The following is a 10453-nucleotide window of genomic DNA, read 5'->3' on the forward strand; positions in this document are numbered from 1 at the left end:
TCAGCCCATTGTGAGGGGTACTATCCCTACACAAGTGGGTTTGGGCTTTATAAGAGCTAGCCAAGCATGAGCTAATAGGTGAGCCAGCAATAGTATTAGTCCACAGTGCCGGTCCACAGTGCCTGTCCTCAGTGCCTGTCCTCAGTGCCTGTCCACAGTGCCTGTCCACAGTGCCTGTGCTCAGTGCCTGTCCTCAGGTCTCAGTGCCTGTGCTCAGTGCCTGTCCTCAGTGCCTGTCCACAGTGCCTGTCCTCAGTGACTGTCCACAGTGCCTGTCAACCTCCTGTTTGAGTTTCTCTGACTTCTCTCAGAGATGGACTGTGACCTGGAGGATGAAATAAAACTTTTCCACTCCCAAGTAGCTTTTGATCAGAGTGGTTTTGTTTGTTTGTTCGTTCGTTGTTTGGTTGCTTTTTGTTTTTTTATCACAGCAACAGAAAGGACAGTAGAACATGAGACCTCCTGCTCCTGCTCTTTCACATCACAAGCCCCACAAGCCAAGGTGCCTTCATGTTTTGAGGGCCCTGGGGACACCACTAGAAGCCAGGCCCCCTATAATTGGTTGTTCTCATATTTGCTGAGTTTTCTGAAGTTGGCAGATACTTATGCCAGGCTCTCCCAAAGTGCTTTTTGCAGTCTAAAAGAGAAAGCCCAGCCCTTCTATGTTGTCATGACATAGAAGATTCTGGTACAAGAGGGATATTGAATGAGGTCTTGGGAGAACACAGGGATGGGCCTGGACCCCAGTTCTGAGGTGCCAGATGGAGAGAGTGTAGGTAATCCTAGCCATGGAGAAGGAAAGAGGTGACTATGACGGAAGACACTGGCCAGGCCAGCTTTTCTGTGGAGAGGACCCAGAGGCAGATGAGGGTTGGGATCTGCGAGGGGACCTAGTCTTAGCCAGGATCTTGTGTGAGGGAGGCTGGAGCTGTGGGTACTGTGGTGGGGTAGGGTGGGGGCGTCACTTGTTAGTAGGCGGTTTGAAAGATCCAACTTTCTTTTTTTTTTTTTTTTTGAATAGATTTTTGAGTTTTATTGAAATCTTACATGAACAAGAAATTGGAAATACAATCACATCAAAGAACAAATTGTCACGGCTTTGACGTTTAAGCCAAACAAATTTTGTAGGGCAGATTTCAAAAAAGTGTGAAGTTATAACAATTTAAAAACACAGTTAACCTGCTTCTAGGAATGCAAAACATACAGTCATAGGTTATTTTCAATACAAGGAAACTTAAATCTGTTTGCTTTAATTTCTTAAAACTACTGAGACAAAGCACTAGCTTGTACTTTTATTTACAGCATACTTCATACTCCTATGTAATCTATTCCAAATCCAAAAAAACAGAACTGTCCAAACCAAAGGTTCTGTAAAATCATGATTTAACAGTTTGTTCTGAAGCTAAAATGAAGCCTGGAACGATAAAAGCATTGTAACCCCCAGAATAAGGGAACTCTGCAAGCCCAATAACGTCCAAGAGCATTTAGAAAAGAAGAAAAATAAAAAGCCTTGAGTATATACACAATAGTGACTTCTTCAGCTGAATACAAATGGCAGCAAACTGCTACTGAAAGATGAAACAGTTACGCCAATTTTGTTTTGAAGAATGTAGATCTAGAGCCAATCGAATCTTGCCAGTATCGTTTTCAAGCCCTCACTTGTCTATTTCCACTGTTGCCCATAAGTATCCTGATAAAATTCTTGGTTGTCATTATTGTAACCATAGTTACCAGAATAGTCACCACCTTGCTGAAGCGGCTGCTGAGCGATGGGTTGGGAACCCCAGTTCTGTTGGTTGGTGGTCTGACGACGTTTGGAATCAGGCTGGTTGTACCCATCTGCCTTTCTCTTGCCTCCTACATTGCCCCCTCGATTGCCCCGAGCGCGAGAACCACGGCCTCTCTGCTGTTGTGCAGGACCCCCTCTGCCACCCCTTGAGCCTCTTGGTGGTCCCAAAGGTGCCCCCCTCTGTGAATAGCCAGCTCTACCTCTTGGAGGTGGTGCTCCCCGCCCCCTTGGTGGTGGTGGAGCACCTCGCCCTCCCCTTCCTCCTCTTCCTCTTACTGCATAGCCATCATCATAGCCGTAGTAGGGATCTTCATAGCCTCCACGGTAGTCATGATAATCATAACCATAGTAATCATCATAGTAGTCTTCATAACCGTAATAATCTGGAGGGTAGCCATATCCACCTCTCCCTCCACCACGACCTCGACCTCTCATTGGAGGTGGCATTCGAGGAGGAGGGTGATAATAATAATCTTCATACGCAGAGCTTCTGGAGGCCTGTCTAGCAGCTTGGCGTTCTTTCCTTTTCTTGTCTGGTGGCTTAGCTAAGACAATTTCAATTTCTTCCCCTTCTATTTCTTTTCCATTCATTTCATCCATAGCCTTAACAGCAGCTCCTCTATCTTCGAAATGAACAAATGCATAATCTTTTAACTTCTTCACTCTCTCCAGTTTTCCAAATTCAGAAAATGACTTTTCTAGTATTTCTTCTGTCACCGTAGTAGCCAAATTTCTCACAAATAAAACCTTCACCTTAGCCATGACTTCGGGATCTGGTTCTTCCACGGGGTCAGCCCATTCAACTGTAACTACATTTCCCCACACTTTTACTTTTCCACTCATCAGCCGGCGTCTGGCTTGTGCTGCTGACTTGTGATCCTCATATTCAAGGAAGCAGAACCCCCGATTCTTCTTTTTGTCATCGGGTTGATGATAGAGAATAACGTCCACCAAACCCTCTGTGACTTTACTGAACTCTTCCAGAATGTTTTCTTTAGTCTTATTCTTTGGAATGGATCCAACAAAAAGTCTGTTGTTTGCCACAGAAATGCACACTCCCAGGTGTTTACCAGGACGAATCTCATAGCTGTCACACAGTTTAACTGCTTCCTGGGCAGCCTCCTTTCCACAGAAGGTGATAAACGCATATCCTCTGTTCTGACCAGAGAGTGGATCCATCATGAGGCGTAGATCCCAGATAGGACCAGCCTTCTCAAAAAGGGGCACCAACTCATCCTCATACAAGTCTCTTGGGATTTTACCTACAAAGACCTCTGTTCCAATTCCAGGCTGCACACCTGAGTACACACTGTCTGGTGGAGGGCCGCCATACTTCCTCTGCCCTGTAGTTACATCCAGAGTGTAACCAGTCCTCTCAAGCAAAGCCTTGATCTTTGCCTCGTCAGGCCCTTTTGTGGACTCTTGCACCTTGCTGCCTTGCTTCTCTCTTTGCCTGTAGGTCTTCATAACTCCACATAAAAATGCACTTTTGTTCTGAACATGAGATAAGTCACTTTCCTTGAACTGCTGTAGTACAGACAGAGCTCCTTCTTCATTAAATTCCCTGAGAGCATCAATTGCTCTTTCATCAAGATTGACATAAGCTACCAACCCTGTCTGAAATATTTCATCAAGTCTCTCTGCCACCTTCTGTGGGAGGCCTGCCTCTATCAGTGTCTTGTAGTGTTCTGTGTGAGTTACACTGGAAGTATCCATTGGTTCTTCCTCTTCTTTTAACTGTACCGCATTACCATTCACCTGATTAGCCATTTTATTATGCTGCAGGGCAGAGCGGGGGGCCGGAGGCCTGGCCCGTGAGAATCGGCGCGAGGCGCTTTGAAAACGACTAGAAATGGCGCGCGCCGAAAGATCCAACTTTCAAACAGCTTAATTTGCCGGGCATAGTAGGGCACACCTTTAAACCCAGCACTGCAGGGCAGAGGTAGGTAGATCTCTGTGAGTTTGAGGCCAGTCTGCTCTGTACTGACTTCCAGGAGGTTCAGGGCTGTACGATGAGGCTCAGGGAAAACAGAACAAACCCCCAGATCAACAAAAGAAATGGATAAAGATGTATGTATGTTATGAACTTCTGGCCACAGGTGCACATGTACCACCCTTACACGTGTGCCCCTACACATTTATACACACACCATAGTCACATGTAAAAAGTAGAATCTGAAAAGGGAAAACTAGACGACGAAAGGGGCGCAGGTGCTCTGCAAAGCTCCACCATAGTTCTGGGAACCTAGAAAGCCATGCACACTCACAAAGGCTCATCCTCAGGAAAGGGCCATGGGAGGCTCTAGCCGACCTTCAAGCCCTGAGCAAGGGGAAAGAGAAGGCTGGGCACGGTTGCTCATGGCTTGGGCTCTGTTCCCCCACAGAGCTCAACAAAGTGGAGGTTGGGGGGGCACTTTAGTGTCTACGTCTGAAGCCTACTACTGGGCTATGAGCAAGATCCAGCACAGAGAACGTGGACCGCACAGAAGCAGCTCGGAAAAGCCAGCTGGTGAACAGACCACTGAGAAAGGAAGGAATCTCAGTTCAGAGGCACCACACCATATTACTATCAAAAAGGCCCTGTATGAAAAACACTGACAAAACATGAGAAGAAATGAGAAAGTGTGGCCCACACACAGGTTGGAAACAATAGAAACCGATCATGGGCTATCCCAGATACAGAGCTAATTAGACAAATCAGGTCCTCACACTTATAAGGTAAATAAGTACTTTACCAACGTAGCCACATCCCCAGCCTCGCCAACAGCCTTCTGGATGCCCAGAGCTTCTTGGCACATTCCTCCTAACCACTCACCCTTTGAAAGCTGCTTCAACATGGCTACCAGGTTGAGCGACAGGTTAAGGAGGAGGCTCTGTAAGCCCCCTCAACAGCTGGCTCAACCCTAAGGGAGCTATTGTGGCAGCAGCGGAGCAGTGATGAGAGACAGAGGGATGCTTCCCAGGAGTTGTTGGGCTGGACTTATGCTGCTTGGAGGGTGGCCTTGAGAATAAAAATGGAAAAGGATCCGTTTTAGTTTAGCGAGTAAAAATTCTCGCTACCACCAACACCCATGTAAATTCTGGGTGGATGTAGGAACACACTGTAACCCCAGGGCTCAGGCAGGAGACATAGGGGGAAAACTACTGGGATAGGTCAGACATGGAGAAGGGCACTGTGACAAAGAGATGACGGCTATGTGGCGATGACCCCAGGGGTTGGAAATGATGACCTTGTCTAACTATTCTCTTTCTAGACTCTAAGGCAGAGCTGATAATGGGCACAAGCTTCTTTCTCTCCCCTGGGGACTTCCTGGCTAGAGGCTGCTGGTCCCAGGGACACCACTGTCCTCTGGAGTCATGGTCCAGCCTGCATGGCCTGCAGGATGTTTGCTTAGCCTTATCATTAGCAGCCATGTAGATGAAGTGCACCGTGCAGGCTCCTGGTAACAGCATCAGTGCAGGCTGCTGGGCACACCGTGTACTCCATCTGCACCACTCTCTCGCTACGCCCTAGTATAACATGGTGGGTGAGGCCAGAGAAGAGTCCAGTGTGTTGAGAGTGGGGCACTACAGAAAAGAGGGGTCCCGAGGCTCCAGGAGGCCAGATGAGGGCTGTGGAAAGCAGGGCGTTCACCTGCACAGCTGAGCCGAGGCCCAGGTAGCCTGAGCACACGCAGTATTTACCTTGGTCACAGGGTTACCTCTAGACACTGTCTAGTCTAGGAAGCAGGACAGTGGGCAGTTCATCTGGAAACGAGGTCTTGTGACTTCCAATGTTCCAGCGAGGCAGAGTGGGGAGAAGTTATATAACTAATAGTAAGCCCATGACAGACTTGATAGACAGATGGTATCAGCAACAGATCAATTGGTAGGTAGACAAGCTACGCGTGTGTAGACAACCTCTTGTTACTAAAATGTCCTTCCACAGGGAGGATGTAAACAATGCCATCCTTCCTCCTAAGGCCACCAACCACAAAGCAAGGTGTGAGTCCATAGTTCACTCTTGAGTTCTCTGGGCTTCCTCACAGGAGCATTGGTGAGGGTGCTCCTCCCACAGGATGCCACACTAGAAAGCCTTTGTTCAGCAGGAATGACTGCTTTTCCACAGCTGCATGGATGGAGCCCCACCCATTAGCTCTCCCCAACCCCCACCCACCATATACTGTAGCTCCTCCCAGAGGCCACGTGATATGGTGTAGCTGGATACTCAGGCAAGGGTCCATGACCTTCTCACTCTTCTGTGAGGAGAAATAAATAGACAGTAAGCCCAGCTGGGGGGTCATTTAAGCCTGGGCACAGCTGAGCTAGTGATGGCAGTTGCCTGTCACAGAGGACGGTCAAGTTTATCTCTACATAACCACATAGAGTTATCTTCTATGGTTACTTGAAAGTGCGCATGCACGTGCGAGCGCTTGCGCCTACACACACACACACACACACACACACACACACACACATGAGTGAGAGTGTAAGGGGAAGGGGAGGTGGAAAGGTAGAACAGTGAGTGGTACAAGTGTTGGTCTGTGTTAGGAGGCCTGAGAACTTGGGGCCGGGGTATCTGAGGCCAGGAAATGAGGTGGACACAGCAGTCCAGGAGAGTGGATTTCTCCTTCCTTTACCTCTTGTTCTAAGGAGGCTCTCAGAGGGTTGGATGGTGCCAGCCCATGTTGGTGAGCGCTGCCTTCCTTATTGGGCCACCGATTCAAACACTAGGGGTGTGGGATGTGAATAGCTCCCGTTGTGTTTCAGACTGGCCTTGAGCTCACCGTGTACCAAGACTGACCTTGAACTGCCGATCTGCCTGTCTTCACTTTTCAAATGCTGAGATCACAGGCAGGCCACTGTATCCCCAAATGCTCTTCTAGAAATGTCACAGAGGCTGCCAGAAGCAATGTTTGGCCAGATCCCTGAGCATTCTTAGCCCCTGCCCACCTTTTGTCAGTTTAGTAACTGCACTCATCACCTTAGCCACGCTTCATGTCCAGACAAGACATGCCTTTCCCAGACAGCCAGGATGCCCAGTCTCCTCCCTGGGCGAAGGTGACATCTTTGAGCTGTGTATAATCTCTTACTAATTCACAACTTAATCAACTATGATGTGAAAGCGTGATTCTCAAATACTGATAGAAGTCACTACATTAGCTGGGAGGTGATGACACACACCTTTAATCCCAGCACTTGGGAGGCAGTGGCACAGGTAGGTGAATCTTTTTAAGTTTGAGGCCAGCCTTGTCTACACAGAGAAACCCTTTCTCCAAAAACCAAAATCCAAACCCAACCAACCAAAAAAAAAAAAAAAACCCAACAACAACAACAAAAAACAAAAACAAAACACACACACACACACACACACACACACACACACACACACACACACACAGAAACAAAAACCAAAACCCCAAAACCAACAACAGCAAAACAAACAAACAGACCCCCCAAATCACTACATAGTTAGGGAATAAGCAAGGAGAGTAAACAGAGATCCGCATAATACATGGATCTCCACACAGGTGTGTGTACAACAGTGAGGAGCTATGACTACCACAGCCCTCAGTTGGACTGGTCATAGATGGTAGGTGGCATTTATAATCTACCTTCTACGTGTTCCATATTCATTCTGACTGGGCCACGTACCTCACAACACTGTAGCATTCCCTTTCCCTCCTGAAGAGTCTGGACCTTTACAATGGTTAACTCTCATTGCCCACTTGATAATTGGGCATTAATGAGGTGAGTCGAGTCTAAGGTGTGCCTGTGAGGACGTTTTCAAAGAGCATTAACTGAAGGAAGAACCGCCCAGAATGTGGTGGCTGCATGCATGGGCCCTAGTGTCTGAGTGAAAACGGAGAGAGCCTGAGCATTCATTCCCGCCTCAGCTTCTACAACCTCCCAGAAGTGAGCAAGCTCCTGCGACCATGCCTTCCTCACTGTGGAGGACTGCATGCCCTCAGATGGGAGTCACAACACATCTTCATCCCTGAGTTGTTTAGCTAAGTGTTTTTGCCACAGCGATGAGAAATTCGCTAACTCACCCGTCTGTAGTCCAGCCTGCCTCAAGCTGCTGCCCTCACTACTGGTTCCCTGCACCCTGGGTGCCACACTTGCTCCTCCTGCCATCTGCTACATAGCAGGCCAGTTTCTCCATGTGTGCTGGCTAGTCTTATGTCAACTTGACACAAACACTAGAGGTATCTGAAAAGGAGGAAACATCAATTGCAAAAATGCCTCCACAAGGCCGGGTGTGGTAGCACACGCCTGTAATCCTAAAACTTGGGAGGCAGGGGCAGGCAGATCTGTGAGCTCAAGGCCAGCCTGGTCTACAAAAGGAGTTCAGGACAGCCAGAGCTACACAGAGAAATACTGTCTTGAAAAACCAAAAAAAAAAAAAAAAAAAAAAAAAAAAAAAAAAAAGGAAAAAAAATCCCTCTATAAGATCCAGCAGTAGGCATTTTCTTAGTGATTGATGGGAGAGAGCACAGTCCATTGTGGGTGGTGCCATGCTAGACTCTTTAAGAAAGCAGGCTGAGGGGGGCTGGAGAGATGGCTCAGTGGTTAAGAGCACCGCCTGCTCTTCCAAAGGTCCTGAGTTCAATTCCCAGCAACCACATGGTGGCTCACAACCATCTATATAATATGATCTGACACCCTCTTCTGCAGATAAAGCACTCATATACAACAAATAAATAAATTAAAAAAAAAAAGAAATCAGGCTGAGCAGGTCATGGGGAGCAAGCCAGTAAGCAGCACTCCTCCATGGCCTCTTCATCAGCTCCTGCCTCCAGGTTCCTGCCCTGCTTGAGTTCCTGTCTCCTTTAGTGATGAACAGTGCTGTCAGGGTGTGAGCCAAATAGACCCTTTCCTCCTAAACTTGTTTTTGGTCATGGTGTTTCATAGCACAATGAGAACCCTAAAACACATGGTTATTTGGATCAATCAACCCAGGCACTTCTTCATAACTTTCCTCTCAGGCATGAGGGGCCCAAATGCTGGGCGGCAGCTGTCCTGTCAGCTCAATGGACTCCTGTGTGTCTTGGTAGAAGCACCCTTGGCTTTGCATCTGAGACCTCCAGGTCAGCAGGGCAGAGACCAACAGAAACAGGCACAAAATTTTTGTTTTATTTTAAAATATTTTATTTAAAAAAAATCTGTGTGTGTGTCTGTGCATATGAGTGCAATTACCTGTAGAGGCCAGAAGAGGGTAGCAGACCTCTTGAAGCTGAAATTATGAGTGGTTGTAAGAGGCCCATGTGGGTGCTGGGAACCAAATTTGGGTCCTTGGGAAGAGCGGTACACACTCTTGACTGCTGAGCCACCTCTCCAGTGAATTAGTCTCTTTTTTGAGACAGGATCTTGTAGCACAAGTTTGTCTATCCATGAAGCTGGTCTGACCAACTCCTGACCCTCCCACCTCCCGAGTACGTGTGCCACCACGACTGGACAGAAAGCATTTTTTGGGGGGCGGCGCATCACAGTGGGGCCATTGCCACTTCCTCATTGGACTCCTGGATGGGAGGGGTCTCGGTATAGCGTCCCCATGCTGATCCAGACCAAACGCAGCTCTCTGGAGAACCTTAGCTCCGTAAGGACTAGGTAGCCTTGTAATGGAGTCACCAAAGGGACAGTCCACAGTTCTAGTAAGATGGCCCCTGGGACAGCGAAGAACTTGGCCAGACCTGAGAATTCTGTGAGCACGGGCTCACTAGAAGCCGCCTGTGGCTGTCAAGTGTTTTGGTCAGGGCAATGCTGCGGGGACCATCGTGATACTGGACAGGGCAGTCTGCAAGCTGAAGGTGGTCGGTTAAGCAGGCGCATTAATCATCAAGGAGGGTGAAGCAAATCCGGTGTTTGTCCCAGTAAGAGCCAAACATTGTCCCTTCTATGATGGAAGATGGTGTTGTAGCATGGTTTGGTGCTGGCCTCTGTGCGTGGTTGACTGGGCCCTCAACAGTAGCCATAGCTGTATCAGCATTGGGGAGCGCAAGGCACCGCTGAGCCAATGTATAACCTCCATTTCCAGCACAGAGTATTTTGTTCAGGGCAGGTGGATACACTGTGGGTGGGAAGGCCACCTCTCTCTAGCTTAGACATGTCCTCGTTTCATAGTAGAGCCCCATGTTTCCCAAGCAATCTCCTTATATTAACAGCAGACATCCGGCATGGCTTTAAGGCACAGGATGAGGCTCTGCCTCTGATGTGCAGCCAGCGGCTCTGCTGCCGCAGCGTAAGGAGCTCTGAGTCTACATGGCTTCTGAACGGGGTCTCTGGATCCCAGAACACATCTCCCATCATTTCATCTTTTTTTTTTTTAATTTTGTTTTTGTTTTTGTTTTTTTTTTTCAAGACAGGGTTTCTCTGTGTACCCTTGGCTGCCTGGACTCATTTTGTAGACCAGGCTCGCCTTGAACTCACAGAGATCCGCCTGCCTCTGCCTCCCAAGTGCTGGAATTAAAGGTATGCGCCACCACGCCCGGCCCATTTCATCTCTTAAGACCAGATTGAACATCATTCTACTTCTTGGCTTGTGCACTATCCGTCATCATATTCCCGTGGGAGTCAGAGTCACACACAGCTGTGTTTAGAAGCACGCACCTGAGTGTACAGCGTGAGCTTGTACACATCCCTAGTCACAGTTCATGCCCCCCCCATCAGCATTCACTACAATGG

General features: G+C 48.1%; 1 protein-coding gene across 1 annotated transcript; it reads right to left on the reverse strand.

Annotated features, from left to right (window-relative positions):
• Positions 1–994: 994 nt before the first annotated feature.
• LOC311603937 (heterogeneous nuclear ribonucleoprotein R-like) lies at positions 995–3646 on the reverse strand. Its single transcript, XM_084793257.1, has one exon. It carries the CDS (start codon positions 3557–3559, stop codon positions 1664–1666), a length of 1896 nt encoding a protein of 631 aa, XP_084649383.1. The 5' UTR covers positions 3560–3646; the 3' UTR covers positions 995–1663.
• Positions 3647–10453: the final 6807 nt, after the last annotated feature.

The sequence above is a fragment of the Acomys minous genome (assembly GCF_964271855.1).
Source record: "Acomys minous genome assembly, chromosome: 8".
Classification (NCBI taxonomy): domain Eukaryota; kingdom Metazoa; phylum Chordata; class Mammalia; order Rodentia; family Muridae; genus Acomys; species Acomys minous.

Excerpts from the sequence above, each read along its gene's own strand:
- LOC311603937 (XM_084793257.1), bottom strand. The coding sequence starts at position 3,559 with ATGGCTAATCAGGTGAATGGTAATGCGGTACAGTTAAAAGAAGAGGAA.